The following is a 20,469-nucleotide window of genomic DNA, read 5'->3' on the forward strand; positions in this document are numbered from 1 at the left end:
AGATACCTATGCAAAACAAGTAATTTCTTGTACTTTTTGGTATGGAGAACAGATCTAAGGAATACAACAGTATAAAATAATATAGCAAACAGGTATCAGCTCTTTGTGTTCATGTGCCAAATCTATTCTTTACCTGAAAACGTATCTGAAACTACTGAGAGTTTAAGCACAAAGACTATCTCTTTCAGCTAGGACACAGAACGTAGCTGAAAGTCAAAAAGAGACACTATAAAGCAGGCTGCAGAACAGAGCTGACAACTTCACACTGTCAACACAAATAAGGTTAACACGGGACAGTTACGTAAGGAACTTTGCAACAATAGGAAACACAAAATATAGGCTGAATACCTTCAATAAATCATTCCACAATTGGTCTTAAAGAGATAAGGCTCAGTCTGAGCACCCAAATTCCTCTGGGCCTGAAGAAGTAGTAGCCTGTATGCAGTTATGGTATTATTATGCATATAGAAAGTTTCTCAGGCAACATCAGCTTTGGCAAGCAGCCCTTCAGGCCTTAAGTGGCAGCTGAATTAAGTACTTTGTGTGCATTCAGGCCTTGCAGATACATTCTCACAAGCATTATTTACTGCTCTCAAGCAGTCAGTAAGGTCTTACAGAGATGAGAACAGCAAACTGCAACTGCAGACACAGGCAACAGAAGGAACAAAACATACACAAGAATGCAGTAATGCAGTTACTGTTCCACCCTCCAGGGGATGGCAAAGCCACTGAACTGTGTTAAACTACTGAGTGCTGCCGAGTAATACAAATGAATCCATGACAAATCATCAGACTAAAGGAGGGCACTACAACATCTGCAACGGTATCATAAAACCTCAGTCTTTGGGGTAGGAGAGAGGTAGAGCTTCACATTTGGACAGATGATCAATAAGATCCAGCTGAACTAAGAAACACCGTGGATTTTTCATTAATTAGATTCCCAGTGGGGAAAAGAGATAGAGCATTGAGCACTAAAGTTACATCCCATTTATTTGCCATCTGGCTAGGATTTCAGAATTATCTGTGATAATATTAGTGGAAAAGGGTTTATCTTTTTTCTTTCTTTTCCGTGAATGACTATTATTTGATAACTACAGGTACACAACTCTCAAGCTATAGATCACTCAGATATACACTCGTTTGATTTTCTAGGCTGCTGAAACTCATACACACAATGCATGGTGCTGTTTGTGCAATGGCAGGAAACATCTGGGCTTGCTCGGTGAAGCAGGAATTGACACAAAACAAGTCGCCAGCTGCAGCACCACCACCCAGCCAGTTTTGTTGCAACAAAGACAGTGAAGATATGCTGCATAATAAAAAAACCAACCATTTGCTAAAGCCAAAAAAGCCAATGGCATACTAGGGTGTATTAAAAAGAGCGTGTCCAGCAGGTCGAAGGAGGTGATCCTACCCCTCTACTCTGCCCTGGTGAGGCCTCATCTGGAATATTGTGTCCAGTTCTGGGCTCCCCAGTACAAAAAAGACAGGGATCTCTTGGAAAGAGTCCAGCGGAGAGTCACAAAGATGGTGAAGGGCCTGGAGCATATCCCCTGTAAGGAGAGACTTAGGGAACTGGGTCTGTTTAGCCTTGAGAAAAGAAGGCTGAGAGGGGACTTGATCCAGGTTTATAAATACCTGAGGTGTGGGAGCCATAGTGGTGAGGCTGGTCTCTTTTCAGTAGTGCGTGGGGACAGGACTAGGGGTAATGGGATGAAAGTACAGCATAGGAAGTTCTGCACGAATGTGTGCGAGAACTTCTTTACAGTGAGGGTGACGGAGCACTGGAACAGGCTGCCCAGGGAGGTGGTGGAGTCTCCTTCTCTATTTAAGACCTGCCTGGACACCTACCTGTGTGACGTGGTGTAGGGAGCCTGCTTTGGCAGGGGGGTTGGACTCGATGGTCTCTAGAGGTCCCTTCCCACCCCTACAATTCTGTGATTCTGTGTGAAAGCCAAAACTTGTAAACAGTGAAGTACTTATCGGGATAACAGTCCTATGCCAACACTCAGGCCTTAGACGTTTAACACTCTTCCTCCACAGCTGTGCCCAGCGCATATGCTGAAGTACTTTGCATTTATTCATCTAGAGAGCACACACAGCCTTCCTTCCATCTACAGGAACTGCTAAAGTGAAGTATTCATCATTAACTGGACTAGACAGACAGATGCATGACTTGCAACCAAACACCTAAAACACTCATTTCAAGGGAAAAGAGACAGAAGTTCTGCTCATCCTCTCATAAGATCATTTTTAAACCTCACCCAATGACTCATTAATATGTGGCCATTAGTGAAGAGATAGGAGTATTTGTATTGCCCAGAGATACGGGGAAAACAGGTTTAATAGCCTGCAGGAGAAAAGGTAGAGCCAAAATGGGGCTACACCTGATCTGTGATGGTTTTCCCCCACTGTTTCCCTTCCATAAAGTAACAGTCACTTTTACTGCAAGAGTTTTCAAAGGATTCATTACAAGTACCTCTAAGATTGAGAATACATCAGAGTCGCAAATCACTCCCACAAATATTATACTTTAAAGAAGAATGCCATGACTCGATGAAGTGATAAAGAGCCATTGTTTCGGGGAAAATAAAAGGGGATTTGTTTTTTAAAGCCTTGATCGCAGCACTGCTATTAAAGAGGCTGGCTGAATTTAAACACTAAACATTAATTACCCCCGGGTCCCCTCCTCCTATTTTGTTTTCCTCCTGCCCCAAGGAGATAAAGCTACGACTATATGGGAAGCATAATCTCATACAACTGTTGCTGATCTCCAAGTCTACTTGAAATTACTTTAAAAAGAAAAAAGGACAATCATGAATGAGTAAAAGAAAGGCTGCCTTCCTACCTCATACACGCATATTCCTATTTAACACTTTGTTTAGTCTTCCTAGATAAGTCCATTTCTGAAATTACATTGGATGCAGAGCAGTGCAATGATTGAGCTATTTTCCACCAAAGGAACAATTTCAAGAGCAATTCTTCGGATGCATTATGCAGGCAGGATTGGTTTGATTTGAAAGACAAAACCTATTAAATCAAAGTACAAAGAAGTTCAATAGAAACCCCAAGCTATTTGTTCTTCAGCATCCACTATTAAATGCACATTTCCCTACCTAACTCAGCCAGACTTTTGGCTCTGACCAGTTGTACTTCACAGCAGGCAAGAGTCGTTCATTTAGATCCTGAAAACATAGGAATGGGATGAATATTTTGCTTGGAGTGCTCTTTTGGTCTGCCAACTGCAGTATATATACATATATATGTATATGTATCTCCTATGAGGAGAGACTAAGTGAACTGGGTCTGTTTAGCCTTGAGAAAAGAAGGCTGAGAGGGGACTTGATCCAGGTTTATAAATACCTGAAATGTGGGAGCCATAGTGGTGAGGCTGGTCTCTTTTCAGTAGTGCATGGGGACAGGACTAGGGGTAGTGGGATGAAAGTACAGCATAGGAAGTTCTGCATGAATGTGCACAAGAACTTCTTTATGGTGAGGGTGACGGAGCACTGGAACAGGCTGCCCAGGGAGGTGGTGGAGTCTCCTTCTCTGGAGATATTCAAGACCCGCCTGGACGCCTACCTGTGTGACGTGGTGCAGGGAGCCTGCTTTGGACTCCATGATCTCTAGAGGTCCCTTCCAACCCCTACAATGCTGTGATATATATGTGATATAAAAAACATGCTGTATAGCCTTTTTACAGAACACACCTCACTACCTTTGCATGTCTTAATTAGCTCATCCACAATAGGCTGGGGAACCAGAAGAGTAACACAACCACAATCTAAAGGTAGGAAAAAAGAAAATCTCAAAGGAAATCTGTGCCTTTAACCCCAAGATGATCCCTACTCTACGGGATTAAGAATATGACGCTAATATCAAATTGTCATCTATCACAAGGGAACTACAGTAATTAACTTTGAACCTCAAATGATTAGAGATAATTTCAGACATTTCAGACTGCTTCAGACAATTACATCAGTTTCAGCACCATGTGCATTTTTAAATTAATGTTTTAATAAACAGGATCCTAATGCCCATGGAAGATTCAACTGCATTCTGAGCAACAACAAATGCAGTTCCTTTAAAACCATTTTCCTTCACAATGATTATATTGTTTGTATTTCCAAGGTACTTAAAGAAACTTTTATGTGAACTTGTGCCCAAGCAGATTTAGTTCAAAACACGGGATTTTTTTTCCCCTGTACTGCCCTTCTTACGTCCTCTATTCCTCAGATTAGGAGAGAACAAAAACACTGTCTGTTACAAAGAGATTCTGCTGTAAGAAGAAACAGCACGAAGGAACACTCTGAATTGATATACAGTTGTTACCTGAACTTCTAGGACAAAATCTTAACCTCTGAAGGCTCAAAGCAAATTGCTTCAGCCAAACCTATTTCAGAGAGATGCGAGGATGTTAAAAAAACAGGATTTATGTCCTTATTTCCCTCTTTCTTAAATCAGGCTCTCCATGGTTACACAGCAGCACTGGTTTCTTGGTTCAAAACAAGATTTTTCTTTGCAGACGAAAACTTGACACAATGTGAGCATGACTGTAGTCAAAAGTTACACAAAAATCACCTACACTGTTAATGTAGGTCCCCATCTAACTCCCATTGGAGTTGGTGAACAGAACTCAGCTCACCTGAACAAGGGGTGGATTTGGGATCTCATACCTTTGCACAGGAGTTTTCTTATCAAATAACTTCTGTTTATAGCATGATGGATCCCAGATCGTTTCTCAGATTGGCACGAGCTCAAAAAAGATATTGTGGGCTCTAAAAGCAAACAGCTACAGGAAAGGGGAGGGAAGAAAAAGCAACTGCTTGGGAATCTTGAAGTAACTCTTAATGGAAGAAACATGCAAATTTTAACATTGCATCTCAGTACAGACTGGAGACATGACAGTCCTGCAGCCAAGCGAAAGCTGCTCTTCTGAATGTGAAGAATAAGTAGTACATTAGGCCTTAATGATATAGGATTTAATTTGCTGATGATGAGGGACCCCTGGAAAATCACCACTGAAGAAAGCTGAAATCCCAGCAGCTGGGGAATGGAGAGATCCATTCTTACAGAGAACAGGAACTTTCACTGCACAAAGGGATCAGGTGGACATAAGAGAAGCTGTGGTGCCTCATCTCTGCCCAGAGAGGTTGTGGATGCCCAGTCCCTGGAGGTGTTCAAGACCGGGTTGGACAGGGCCCTGGGCAACCTGATCTAGTAAATGTGTATGTTTGGTGGCCCTGCCAGGCAGGGGGGTTGGAACTACATGATCCTTGAGGTCCCTTCCAACCCAGGTCATTCTGTGATTCTGAGGTGCACAACATCAGGTTGGATGGAGCCCTGGGCAGCCTGAGCTGGTGGGGGGCAGCCCTGCAGGTGGTTGGACCTCGTTGTTATTGTTATTTTTAAATGAGGCTTCAAGATGGTTAACATCCATGTATGCCATTCCACAGCTATTCATCTTCCAGCAGAGGAAAAGCAGTTGCCAGAATGTTTTCATGGCGCCTTTTAGAATGGAATACTCTGCCAAACTGTTACACTCTTACAGCTGTCAGATACACCATCAAACAGTTGCGCTTTTTTTTCTTTACGAGAGTTAATTAGGCGTCATACTGGATGGGAACCCAGCTATTATTTCATATTTATTGCTTACAACATTTCAGTCCACAGCATCACTTAAAGGCTGAACAGAGTTCTTCATTTCATTGCTGGAAAATTCTTTTCGGGTCTTTCCCCTCCCCAGCCCGCCCTCCCAGTTCTTTGTTCAGTATTTCTACTCTATCCTGTATCTTATCTCCAGCATATCATTTTCATCTATCCTGTGTTTTGCCACAAGCAAAGTAATGCTATCTGATCGTTCGCAACCACAAACATAAACACCTGGTACTCACAGCAACTACATAACATCAGAATGCATTTGGTTTTCATCCCAGTGAACTCATCACAATTTGGAAGTTCCAATCAGGGTCTTCCATTTTCATCACTCTCTACACTTCAGTGTACCTGGACATCATGGAACTTCCCAGATCTGAAGTTAATGCCTCAGAACAACAAGCAGGAATTGTCTGGGAGCCAACAGAAGGACTTTCACCTTTACCTAATTGGAGTATGGTGCAATAATTACGCTTTGAATAAGGTGAGAATTATTTTGCCGATATGAAATCTAAGCAATCTAAATTACTAACACCTTTGTGAACCCTTTTCACCTTGTGAAAGAACTGAAAATCCTTATGTCTTCCTTCAAACATCAGCTACCGCCTGAAGAAAACCCCTCCTTACAAAATGAATTTTATCTTCTGATAGACCTGATCTACACTATTGAAATGCACAAAATTTGCTGAGAAACAGTTTCTCCTTTTGCTTTAATACAACGCTGTTTTGCTTTTGTTTTTACCTTGCAAAGAAAATGAAAGCATGAAAGGGTTGCTTTCTTCCTCAGAGAGGTGCAGATTTAGGAATGTGTTTTATCAGCCTGAAATATGCCTAAATAAATGCAATTCCAACACATTCACTATAAATGCACGCAAAGGTATTCAATACATTTAAGAAACTTGGAAGGCAGTTTCAAGCAACTGAAACATCTACTTTCCTCCCTAAATATCTGCAAACAGGAAGCGTTTCCCTTTCTCTTTTACAAAGCTCGTTTTCCTTCTTGAAGGCTGACTGACCAAAGTATAGTTTTAACTGGTGGTTTTTAACTTCTGGTCTCTTAACTCTAAGGAAGGAGAGTTAAGGATCACTGTGTCAACTCAACTGATGGGGTCTGGCAAGAGGTAACTGGGTTAATTCTTAGATAACTTCATCACTAACATTACAATTCAGCCGCAACAGATCATAAATCAAACACAAGTCATTCAGAAGCTGTAAAACTGTCATGCAGAAAGGTAAAGGTAAAAGGATTTATAGAGGTTGAGGAAAGGGTTCGAGTTTGTTTGTTTTGTTAAAATGAGAACTTAAAGATAGCATCCAAACATCACTTCCCCCCCCCCCCCCCCCCCGACACGGTCCACAGAATGGAGGGAACATTCTTCAAAAAGCTCAGAGAGGCAGAGAATATTCCACACTCCAGACAACAACGATACACACTTTATGTACCGCAGAACCTGAGCAGTCATGTGAGACAGCAAGATTCAGATCAGAGATAGGGATTAAGTAAAGGGTCATGACTCAAGTCGAACTACTGAACGCTGCAGATTACTATTTACTGCTATGATTTGCTCAGTTACAGTACTGGCTATTGTAGCATGCTGCAAGGCTGGTGAAAAACAGCTCTCTTCTTCCCATGACATTTAACAAACCACTTTAAGTAAGCTGACACAGACAACCCTACATCTCTCCCCCAAGGGTCCAAGGACTTGAAGTTGAGAACCAGCAGTTCAAACTCTGCTTTGGCCAGCTAACCTTCAAGAAAGAAGGGCAATATAAATGACAGGGGAACATCACTCCACTGTAAAAATGCAGAGAGGGAAGTAGATGAAAGCTCTAAGAGTGCCTGCTCTGGAGTAGAACAATGACAGCACCACCACCTTCACAAACCACAGTAATGATGAATCTTAAGTGGAGATATGAGCTACACAGCAATGTCTAGTTCAAAGCCAGCAAGCAAATGCTTAAGGTTTGGTTTTTGATTTGTTTTGTTTTTTGTTTTGGTAGAGAATCTATAGTGTGTTGGTGCTTAAAGCAGGCAAACCTGATGTCACATCAGACCACTCCTGAATCATCCTTGGCCTGTCAATCCTGCTGTCTCATAAAACAAACAGGGGATGAAGAACTGTTCCTGCTGCTCTCAAAAGCAGTGCCAAATGACATCCACACAGCTAGCTTGAATCAGTAAGACAAGCCCAATTTCACAGCTCCCTTTCTACTATCAAAAGTGAAATTACAAGCTTATCAGAATAAAAAATTAAGTACCCTTCAATCCTTATTTCAAACACACAAGGTGCAAGAGGCTGGTAAGATTTAAGCCTAGAAGCTTGCCCATGCCTTGTTATTCTGAGAGGAGACACGACATTCTTCCTACCTGATGGGAACCTGATGAAAAAATGCCTAACATTATAAAACAAGGGCTAGAAATCACTGAAATGATTAGACTTTTTTTCAGTACCTTTTTAATTGGTTGCTTGTTTATGACCTGTCTACATTTCTCTTGTAATGGACAACAAAAATCAATGAAATCCATTTCACTGGCAGTTCTAATCACCTCACGTTCTTAAGCTGCTGTTTCACAATGGCTCCAAGATGATGCAAGGGCAGCCTGTCACTGAAAGGATTTATTCTGGTCCACCTCCACACTCTGCCCCTCTTCTTTCATTGACATAGCAGGACACGGGGAAATGGTTTTAAGTTGAAAGAGGGAAGTTTTAGGTTGGATGTTAGGGGGAAGTTCTTTACTAGGAGAGTGGTTAGGCCCTGGAACAGGCTGCCCAGGGAGGTTGTGGATGCCCCATCCTTGGAGGTGTTCAAGGCCAGGTTGGATGGGGCCCTGGGCAACCTGATCTAGTAAATGTGTATGTTTGGTGGCCCTGCCAGGCAGGGGGGTTGGAACTACATGATCCTTGAGGTCCCTTCCAACCCGGGTCATTCTGTGATTCTGTGACACTATCACAACCGCAGCATCTTGCAGGGGAGCAAATCAGACCAAACATGTAAAGCACCTCGGTCATGGCTCCCCATTATACCTAGTGCACTGCAGCCACGTAGTGAGCAATGCAAGTGAGTTAACTAAGCTAATTCTGGGAACAAACACCTACTGAGAGATCTGGACAGTTCACTAGCCACAGTATCACCAGATTAAAGCATACAATGATTTCTGACATTAATATAAAGTAGATTTAGAAAAATGAGACACGAAATAAGGAAGAGACAGAGATTGAAAGTAAAGGCTCTTCTTACTTTAAGTGGTACTAGGGAAATCAGTGAAGGCCATAAGAATCCAAGGTATCTTAAATCTGATTAACCTGATTGCACACCTCACATCACAGTGATACTTCAACCAAATTCAGCAAGGCTCCTTAGATAAGACCCAAATGATAGAACCAGCAAAGCTCTGCCAAACACTAAAAGCACAGCTCCCCACCTCCCCACTGCACCACCTCCTCAGCTGGGCCAAAACAACTGACTGAATACCCACACTGTAAAGGGGTTACAACCTAAAAAAGAAGCTGACTTCTCACTGGGTGATCTTACACCAGACCTCCTTTAACTGGTGTACAGGACAGAAGCTTAAGTCCTTGTATGTGGAGGCCTGGTAGAAAAGAGGAGATGTAGATCAGGGATGCCTAAGCCAGCCTAGCCAGCCAACACTTGTGTGCTGTAAATCTACCAGGACAGCCATACAAGGACTCTTGACATCGAGAGGGCTGAGGGTTTGTCAGCAGCCTGTGATAAGCTCTTCCTCTGCTTTAATGACTACAGAAGAGAAGTTCTTCAGACATTTTTAACTAATATAAATTCAAAGGAAGAAGCTTTCTATGAAATAAAACATTCTCCCATGGTTTCACATGCGAACTCACCAAATGGTGTTAACAAAGAAAATCATATCTCCTAGTTCATAAAAAAAAAATCCCTCGAAGTCCACACACTTCCAAGTATTCCATTCCCTGAAGCAACATGCTCCAACTCTGGTTCCCCATACACTAGACACTAAATAGAAACTCATTGGAAAAAGGCTGCACAGCCTGAAAACACTTAGTCATTTGGAGAGCACTTGAAAAAGAAGGAATGTAAGAATTGCCAGCACATACACCTACACCAGCAGCTCAGTTTTCTCCAATTCCATGCTATTTTAGTCTTGCAATATCTGACAATGCACAGAGCATGGCGATGATTCAGTAATATTGCAAGTAGTACACCATCAGGATAGGGGGAGAATCATCATTACTTCCACAGAAGAGATAATGAAAAATAGTCTCTCTACAATCTATTACATCAGTGGCATCTGCCAAAATAACATACTACTTGGAAACACCAGAATAATAAGTAATGGTTCTGCTACCCTACCACTGAAGAGATGGAGTAGTACAGCAACTGGACATGGCAGATCTGCATACCATACCCCCATCAGATATCAACCATACCCCCACCAGATATCAACCATACCCCTTTAAGTCCCTTTTAACCCAAACCACTCTGTGATTCTATTAAACTGTCCTAACAGTGAGAGCAAGCATATGATTTCAGCAGTCTCAACAGTGACTAAATAATGAGACCGTGTAGACACCATAACATGTGGCAGCAAAGGGAATTCCTATCTCGCAGTTCTGGTGTAGGAAACACCATCTTTCCTCCAACATGCCCAAGCTCATATATACCTCTGAACCCTTCCAAATGCAAAGGGAGGATCCCTAGCAGCCCTCGCACACACCCATCTCCAAGGCGAGCTCACCTACATAGACTCTGCAGCATCGAGTGCATCTAGCGATGCTGACAGGGCTTCCACGATCCCGCCTGGTGACGTGCAGGCCACACAAAACCCACACCAGCCTGAAACAAGAGCAGACTAACGCTAAATAAACCTGATGTGTCAAGGGGACGGGAAAGGGGAGACGGTTCACAGCCCAGCACGGCTAAATCTCAGGGTCTATCTGACTCACGCCTGTAACCCACGCCGTAAACATTGCAGTCAGCGGTTTATTCTGAGATCTCCGTGAGTACTTTCTGTACCTCTGGGCACAACCCCGAGCCCCGTCCCACCTTCACGGCCACCCCGCGGAGAGCGGCCCGCTCGCCCCGAGCCGCCCCACCGGGCCCGAGGAAGTTTCCTCGGGGCGGCGAGAGGGGAAACCCAACGGAGCCCCCTCCCCGCTCACTCACAGGCGACGTAGGCGATGCAGGCGAGCCCCACAAGCAGCTTCATCCTCCTGCGGTTGATGGCGGTCAGCAGGCGCAGCAGCGGCCCCTTGCTCACCATGCCCAGGGCACGCAGCGCCGGGCACACCACCCGCAGCTCCCCCCGCCCGGCTGCCCGGGAACCGCTCACGCAGGCGCAACGGCGTCCGCCCTCCCCTTCCTTCCCCCGCTCTGGTTGTAGCTCGGCGGCCAAAGCGGCGGCGGCGCCGCCTGGCAGCGCGCATGCGGTGGGCGGGGAGTGGAGTGGAGCTCTGAAGTGGCGGCCTTCAGGGGTTCCTTGACTCTTGTGTTTAAATCTTGCGTTGTCTTCAAGTCCCCCCCAGCCCAAATATATGAGGAGGCTCAGAGAAGGACGTAACACTCTCTATAGAGACCTGAGAGGAAGTAGTTTTGAGGTGGGGGTCGGCCTCTTCTTAGGTTACACCTATAGGATGGGAGAGAATGGCCTCAAATTGCAAAATAGAGATTTTGGAAAGGGTTCAGAGGAGGGCCATGAAGATGATCAGGGGGCTGGAGCACCTCCCCTATGAGGACAGGATGAGGGAATTGGGTTTGTTCAGCCTGGAGAAGAGAAGGTTGCGGGGTGACCTCATTGCAGCCTTTCAATACCTGAAGGGAACTTACTCCCAGGAGGGGAGTAAACTCTTTGAAGGGGCTGACAATAGCAGGACTAGGGGAAATGGTTTTAAGTTGAAAGAGGGAAGATTTAAGTTGGATGTTAGGGGGAAGTTCTTCACTAGGAGAGTGGTTAGGCCCTGGAACAGGCTGCCCAGTGAGGTTGTGGATGCCCCGTCCTTGGAGGTGTTCAAGACCAGGTTGGACGGGGCCCTGGGCAACCTGATCTAGTAAATGTTTGGTGGCCCTGCCAAGCAGGGGGGTTGGAACTACATGATCCTTGAGGTCCCTTCCAACCTGGGTCATTCTGTGATTCTGCACCGGAGGAGGTTGGATCAGGTTGGATATTAGGAAACATTTCTTCTCAGAAGGAGTGGTGCTGCATTGGCACAGGCTGCCCAGAGAAGTGGTGCAGTCACCATCCCTGGAGGTGTACAAGAACCGTGTGGATGTGGCACTGAGGGATGTGGTCAGTGGGCACAGTGGGGGTGGGCTGCTGGTTGGTCTTGATGATCTGAGAGGTCTTTTCCAACCTCAATGAATCAATGATTCTTTCTGTTTCTCCACGAAACCTTTGTGTTCTACCTTTGATAGAATCCTCTCTCATGTGTCAAAGTATTTTTCTCTTGGTAAAACATAATCTGAAAAGAAAGCTTCCACTGAAAGCATTCTGTCTCAGTATTATGACCTTCAAACAATTTATGACAAATGTTCTTTTTCATATTTATCTCCCTCGGGAGAATACTGCAAGAATAAGTGTTCTTGAACTAAATGACTCGTTACAATTATTTACTTTCAGCAGAGAAGAATGGCTGTTTACTGTGACCTCTGTCCAGCAAAGGCCTGCATACTTAGCAAGAGTTAACTCCTCTTTGTTATGAGGAATAAAATGTGGGAGAAGTCAAGAAGAAGTGCAGGTCTTCAAAGGGTAACGTGCAGTAAGATGCCATTCGGCATGATGAAGAATATCACACTGTGGCCCACAGAGGCAGTGACGTTATTCAGGAAGCCTTGAGAATCAAAATTTCCTATCTCCTACTCCTGTGCTGTAAAGTATAAAGCCAACTCCTTTCCGCTTGGCTTTTGTTTCTTTTGGTTTGTATTTGATAATTCTTTACTTGCATGTTTATTCCACTTCCTTATAGATATGTGGAGTAGAGAGTATAAACATAAAAATAATTTAAAATACAATCTAGCACTGAGTTTATCTGCAGAGCAATCACCCGGATAGTAACAATTTATACCGGGAGTAAATGTGGCCATCAAAAATCTACCGCTGAACAGTGCTGCATGAAAGCTAGAGAATATTATAGTTATTAGTGCATCCCTTTTACAAGGTGAGCCCTGCAGCTCAGACTCCCATTGTTTTCAGTCAGAATTTTGAAGAACGGTGCTCACATGCACAACTCATGTTCTACAGGCCTTTGGGGATAGACAGTGTTTTTAACAATTTCCCTGCCTGAAGCTCAGCTGCACAGTCCACCAGGCTGCTTGCATAAGACACCGTTCTTGGTGCTGTCCATGCTCTGTGTTCAGGCTAGTTTTGCTGCAGGAGCATACTGAGACAGTCTGTAATCCATGAAGATGGGAAAAGGAGAGTATGAAAGCAGAAGGCTCTATGAAAGTTCATGATGGAGACTGGAACCACATGGAAGCAGCCTAACTACGTTCCCTAAAGGGCCAGCTCTTTGTTACACGTAACATCTGACCACATCCATGCCTTTTTGCAAGTAATCCAGAGCATATCTAACTTAACATAGGCTGCAGGAGAGTGTGCTTAGAAGTCCATTTTATGTCAAATATAATGATAGGCAAGTACATTTTAAGTGCTATGAAGTTCTCAAGTCAAACAGTAGCCAATGTTAGGGATGCTTATTTCAGGATGTGTTCAGTCACCCCCACAACCTTGTGCCAAAGACTGGCACCAGTAGCAGAGATTCTGGCACGTAGTAGCTTGCTAAATGTGTCAAGAGAAAGACTGAGGGATGGTATGGTTTTGGAAGCTGGCTCTTATGAGACTACTGTGCATCAGGAAGCAAGCATCCATCTGCCTTAGGTCATTATCTCTGTGAGGCTGTCAGTATGACCTCAGCTAATGGCAGTCCTCTCAGGGCTAGTTTGCAAGCAATAAACCCTGTCTCCCATATTACAGTTTTCATCCTCAGTGCTTTATAAGAGCATTTTGATTTTTCACTAAACCACAGCCCGTGAAATGATGTCAGTTTTTTAAAATGATTTTTGTTTTATAATTATATCTTCTTTAATAATTAAAAATGTGAAGGCACAGTTGTATATACCTGAATGACTGTTATGAATTTAGAATTAACAACACCCCTGCAACATCCTTTTCTTTGAAGCCTGACCAAATCAGAACTGCAGAACTGTGCAATTACCGAGCTGTTTTTTCAGAATAAGGAAAACAAAGGACTGCCATGATATGAACAATTTCTGCATGATGTTATGTAAGGGAAGCTGTTCTGTCCTGTGGAAATACAGAGACGATCCTGTGCTTCTGTCCCAGTCATGTTTCTGCAAGAGATAACATTCCACAACACTATCTGCCAAACAGAATTGGACTCTGGGCAGTAAGACCCAAGCAGAGAGAACTGCTGTGTATGTGATAAGGAAATGAGCTGCAAAGCACTGAAAAGCAAAAATAAAAACAAGCCATTACCACCATATAGCTATCATCTCTTGTGACTTTATTCTCTTAGTCAATTAAGGCTGAAAGTAGACAAGAAAGTAAGACCGATTTGGACAGCTCTGCCTCCCTGTATCTACAGCTGTACCATGGCTAGTGGTACACTCCCTGGAAGATTTTTTCTAGTACTTTCATCTTCTAGGAAATCTATAGATTATTGTATGGAGTAGCACTTTTGTACTGCATAGGCACAACAGTGCAGTTGTACAGAGCCTTGGATAATCTTGAAAAAACAATGGCATTTGGCCCTGTTCAGATAGTAAAAAATATGGAAACAGGTTTTTCCAACGAAGTTTGAAATGTCAAGTGTTGCGTTTTGTTTTTAAATGAAGTCTGCTTTTAACAGTAGATCATAGCAAGGAGGGGAACTCAGACAAAAAACTCTGAGATAAAGCTAGCAGTGTTTCTTTTTAGGGAAAGATGGAAGTTAGAGAGTTTGTGGGCTTTGACAAAAGAAAAGGGAACACGAAGTTCTGGGAATTGTGTCAATTCTTTTAACATTAGCATCTCAAAAGAGAAAAAACCACTAACTGCTTCAGAGAGTTATTATTTAATATTTGGACAGTGATGGCGATAAACAACTTCAAATACGAATAGATCACAGCTGCCCTAAGGATTACATGAATGCAGAATTGAGTCAATCCTCGACCTTGAAAGCATACAAAGTAGGAGGCCGATCATCCAGCAAATGTGAACGAACAAACAAGCGTGTGTCAAATTTGGAAATGATTGCTTGAATACAGATTTGCAGAAATTAGGTGAATCATTTCATTATTTAATCAGCTATTTGCAAAGAATGAATTCTAACATACAAGCAAATAATTATATGTAAAAAATCTTTGCCGTCCATCTATTTTGTTAATCGGTTTCCTTGGGTACTCTGTTAGTCCCAAGATGTCATCCTGTGAAAGTTGAGAGACTCCTTTTTGTATCCAGAACATGGAAACCCAACACACAAAGCTGCTTAGAAGAGTTACTTGCATATCCAGAATTGAAATGGATATAGCATAGAGAGACAAATAAAAGTCAAGCAACCATTACATATTGACTGGTAAGCGTTACCTACATAAAGTACTTGTTTTTCACGATACATTTTTTCCAAGGTAACCAAAGATGACCCCATACATGTTCAAAGTTGAAAAAAGATTTTGAGGTGCTGGATCTGTTCTGAAAGTGCAGAAGAAAACTGATTAAGAATGAAGTAGCAGTGAGAGTAGCTAAATTGCACAATCTTGTGAGCGGTTGAAAGCGCTGCTCCTCAAAATTCTTTTATCATCCATCAAAGAGATCAGTATATTAGTCTGGGTCAGCAGTCGTTCACTCCTCTTTTACATTTCATTATTTCCCTAAATCCTTTGGAGATTTTTAATTGGCACAGTCTTACCCTACAGCATGTGGGAAGTAGTGTCTTTGAATGGCTTTATTTTGGGTTGGATTCAAAGTCATAACAGTATGGGGGTTATGCTGGGAATCTGTGCTGGCTGCTGCAACACGAGGGACAGGGAAGCTGTTTGGCATCTTTATTTGTAATGATGCAGATTGGATGTGACTTTAGCTATTTTAGCTCTATAATGCATAAAAGCTCTTCTCCTTTCCTAATGCGAGTTCCAGGCAGGTGATTTACAAGCCACCTTAGTGACAGTGATTCTGCATTACACAGATGTGAAGATTATCAATTTAATTGTGAGTAAAGAACTAATGTTGAGTAACTGAGGAAGCTGCAAGAGACTGAAGAGCACATCTGCTCTGCAGTCTAGATACATGACTGATGGCTTTTCCCTCTGAGGCAGGAAAGAATCTTAGTGCTGTTCATCTCAAAACATTACTGACAAATAAAGCAGAAAGTAAACATCATTAAAGGTGTTAAGAGAACTTGTAAGGTTGATAGAAAGGCACTAGTTGGAAGAGCCTATATCACAGTCCAGTTGAAATGTATTTGGAGTGCTCAAATTCCTACAGGTACTTGGTATTATCCCTCCTACACATGACATTGCCACAAAGAAGTCCAATGTTATCCTAGGCTCTGTTAGTCAGCATCTCACCAGCAGGTCAATGGAGGCGATCTTTCCACTCAGGATGAGAGATGCTACACATGGAGCCCTGTGCTCACTTCTGGGCTCTATGGTACAAGAAAGACATGGGCTTACTGGAGACAGTCCAATAAATGGCCAGAAAAAACTAAGAGACTGGAACACCTGGTCTGTGAGGAAAGGCTGAGAGAGCTGGGATCATTCAGCCTGGATAAGAAAAGGCTCAGGGTAGATACGTGAAGAGAGGGTGCGAAGAAGACAGAACCAGTGGTGCCCAGTGACAGGACAAAAGTTAATGTGCACCAACTGGAATGCAGGATTCTCCCTCTCAACGTCAGGTAATGCTTTCTTAATGTGCAAGTGACTGAAGAATAGAACAGGCTGTCCAGAGAGGCAGTGTGGTCTCCTTGGAGATCTCCAGAAGCCACCTGGACATATGCCTGGGCTCTCTGCTCTTGGTGGCACTGCTTGAACACAGACTGGACCAGATGGACCCAGAGGTCTCTGACAACTTCAGCCATTCTGTAATTCTATATTTTCAATGTAAACTAAAGCACAGGTCCAGATATTTTCCTTTGCTGTGTGTCCTTGTGTTATTCTTGTTCTGTTCCCTGATACGGATGAATAGATACAAAACCACATGAATGCAAGTATGAATTGACTTTAGTAATTTGAATAGAAATATTCATGTGAATAAAACCAATAATGAGCAGCCTTCTGTGTAACCTTATTCTCTTTTGTAATTTTCACCTTTAAAAATGTAGCCTACGATCAAGGTAATTTTAGTATCAAATTTATGTCTTGAATAAGGAAAACTAATAATTTCCAGATAGGTTTTACAGTAGCTAATAAGATTTGACCAAATAAACTTTCACTGCTGCCTTCCAAAGTTAAATCATAGTCTCACATAAACAATATATTCCCCCAGTGAATACCTGTTAAATGACTTTGCAAATTGTGTTGCAGCCCAATAAACAAACAAACAAATTAACAAACAAACCCTTGAATGTTCCTGTTATGGAAATTGTAAATTCATTCCTGGTAAAGGCAATACCTCCACAGATCTCCAAGCCCATGTAAAAGCAATGTGAACTTTTCAATGTTAAACTTATTCGTAGAAAAAAAGGTGGTAATTCTTATGTGTGTATTTTTACCTTGTGCCTGTCACTGGAACCGAAGATTTATTGGTACATTACATATTAAAAGCAACCAACAATAGACAAAAGGCTTAAGGAATGCTGTGTTTAAACGTTAGATCAAAAATAATTATTAAAAGAATATCTTTTCCTGTTATGCCAGTTCTTCCATGGGAAGGTTTTATAAATAAATAGGCTTACATTTATCATGGGCTTCCAACTTGGCTATTAAGCTAAATTGTTTAGTCCAGTCCTAGACAATGCACTATGACCTTACTGGCTCATGCAACCATCTCTTTTTCCTGTGGATACAATACTGTGAAGTGAATGATGAATTGTGGAAGGAATGTGGTTGAGGCAAAGCCAAAATGTACACCTGAATTACTCTGGAACTACTCCTAGATCCTGAAGCTGCTTTGAAGGATTTTGCAGAAGGTTCTGAGAAAAGGAAGCCTTTCATCATGAGACTTACATCTGAGGGGTAACAGGTGTCTGTAGAACTAAAAGGCATAGAAAACTTTCTCCTGTGCACGTGTGATAGGCTGAATATGTAGGAACAGAATCTCAGAATAGTGTCTGTTAAAAGGTGATTCATTATATTGATTCAAGTTTCTGGTGATTTCAGCAAATGTATGTATGTCAATGTCTCTGGAAGTCTCTCTCTGCTTCCTTGTCTCTCTGGTCCCTCAGTAATTTTTTCATCAGCTTGTTTCATCTGAAATAGCATAAACCACAAAGGTGTTAATTTCATTATGCATGTATTGATGGTGGCTGAATGGAAAAGACAGAGATTATGCTCAAGTCTTATTAAGCAGCAAGGAATCCAAACAGGATGTGACAGGATGTGATGGACTGTGACAACTTCAATCAGAGCTGATAATTCATGAGGTATGAAACAATCCAACTTCAAGACACAGATTCCTATGCAAATAGACTTCATTAGCTCCTCTGTTTCTGGAGTTATTGTTGCCACAAAACTTGAGAGTAAAGTTCCAGCTAACTTTGAGAAATGAGCAGAGCCCCAGAAGCAGAGAAATCTACAGAAGATAAAGAGTAATATGGGAAGGGGAAATGAAAAGAAAGCATCCTGTTGAAATTAAAAATCTGTGTCTAAATATCTTTAAGCAGAAGTTTTAAGTATCCACATTTCTTCCTCAAAATACTGAGAATGATGCCAGGCAATGAAGATCTACAGTAGAGTTCTGAGCCCTGTTGATCCCATTAGCTGGCATTTACAAAAGGAAGAAGTTGTATGAGGAGAGAAGGAAGTGTGCCATCCACATGAATGGCACTTCAGTATTGTGCACTAGCTCAGGCCCCCCCATTCTCACCCAAAATGACCTGGCCGTAGGCTTCTATTACTCATGTATCTCATCAAGCCCTCATTTGCTAAACCTAGCCAACCAGAGAGCAAGTACAAGTAGAATCACTTTTATACTCCGCCAGGCCATTCACTTGTTTTCTGTATGCTTCTGTTGTAGGAAAAAAATATTTGAATTGCGTGGTTTCTGAATTCAGTTTCTTTTAAAGAAAATGACCATATGGAAAGACTGCATCAGCAAGTTCTGTCCAGAGATCAGAGATTAGGATGCTCTTCTGCAGTCATTCCAACTAGAAATTCCTTACCACCTGTGTCATTTATTTCAATTTTTAGAGTCAAGTAGACTGTAAAACCTGTAATACTCTTACAGGTGGAATCCTTCATGTTCCTTTAGCTTCAGTAAGGGCTTATATGTTTAAGGGCTTAGGTACGCTCTGTGATCTCTAAATAGAAATACAAACAAATACAAATAAAAACTGTATTAAAAACTCAGCTGTTAAGGATTCTAAAATGATGCCCTTCAACACTGTCATCTGCTTTGGGATGTAATTACAGTTCACCACCAGGAACAAAAAAATCTCATATATATAGCAGTAGCTGCAGTCTATCTTGCATCCTGCAATTAGTTAAGCTACTATCTATAGTTCTGATGTCCTTCACTGGGAACTGAAGGACTCCCTAATACCTAATTACTGACTGTGCTTTGGTCTCAGGCCGCACATAAAATCACAGTTAGCAGGCAATAACTGATACAACAGCACAAAAATCTTTGTATTTCCCAGCTCTCACATATCATCTAGCATACCCCACTGTTACTGTTGATGACTGGCAGGGGATTCAAGTACACAAAACTGCAGCTCAGTGTTGCTAAGTGCAGAACCTGGGCATGCCATGCTTAGGCAGGAGGGAAGGCCAATAGTCCAGAGATTTGTGTTTGACACCTCGCCAAAATTTTTGTCTTTCCCACATATAATGTTGAGCAGAGCTCTTTTTGTAAGATACAGAGCTGGTGTGCACACAAGGGAGGGGAGAAGGGCACTGGGGAGGTGTGTGATACTGATGGAGCTGGTAGCAGTGGCATCATGGTCCATGACCATGCTCACATACAGACATGCAGTGGGGGCACAGCTACAACATCAGACTAGAGGGAGTAAGGCTTTCTGTATGCCTGAGTGAAACAGCTCACTGCTCCATAAATGCTTCTTTCCCATCTATTGTCTTATTTGGCTTAGAAACTCAGCAGGCTGTGGCTATTGGTTAAGTAGGAAAAAGCAGGTAGAAGAGAGCGAGGGTTAGAAGATGTGTTTTGGCATAACAGCCCTTTATAAGGTCTAATTTGTGTTTTCAATGACTTCATGCACATATTTCCACAGTCAGTCCTGAGCCTATCCATGGGTACTGTTTCTGTTTCAGTTGTTATTTATTTTTTTAACGTCTTTAACTTCGTTCCTCAGCTTTTCAAGAGTTAATCTTCCACCAAATGCACAGACACTTCCTGAAGCACCTTTCCTTTTTGTCATCCTGGACAGCGTGGAAAAGTAGATCTCTGAATATGAGAAACCAGGCAGAATTTTACCCATTGAAATACCCACTCAGGTGTATTCTTTGAAATCCTTAATTAGCAGACAGGAAGTTAGAGAAATTCTTGCATCTTTTAACATGCTACCATTACCATCACATGAAAGATCTTCCCAGTTTACAGTTCAGATGATTTAAAGAGGGTGACTAAAAGCCTTTGGAACAATTAATGCAAGTCACTAAAAAAGTGTTTGTGCCTGATGGTTTAATTGCTTCTTGAGCTTGATGAGGTGTTGA

At 42.4% G+C, this 20,469-nt stretch overlaps 1 protein-coding gene across 1 annotated transcript in view; it reads right to left on the reverse strand.

The window, feature by feature from the left end:
• The window catches only part of UXS1 (UDP-glucuronate decarboxylase 1), a 54,727-nt gene extending 43,748 nt beyond the window's left edge, over positions 1-10,979 (reverse strand). Inside the window, exon 1 of the mRNA XM_015849816.3 lies at positions 10,816-10,979. Within this exon, the coding sequence (XP_015705302.1) occupies positions 10,816-10,912 (97 nt within the window). The 5' untranslated portion in view covers positions 10,913-10,979. The remainder of the gene's footprint in view (positions 1-10,815) is intronic.
• Positions 10,980-20,469: the final 9,490 nt, after the last annotated feature.

The sequence above is a fragment of the Coturnix japonica genome, chromosome 1 (assembly GCF_054131305.1).
Source record: "Coturnix japonica strain WE chromosome 1, WE-NBRP24, whole genome shotgun sequence".
Lineage (NCBI taxonomy): Eukaryota > Metazoa > Chordata > Aves > Galliformes > Phasianidae > Coturnix > Coturnix japonica.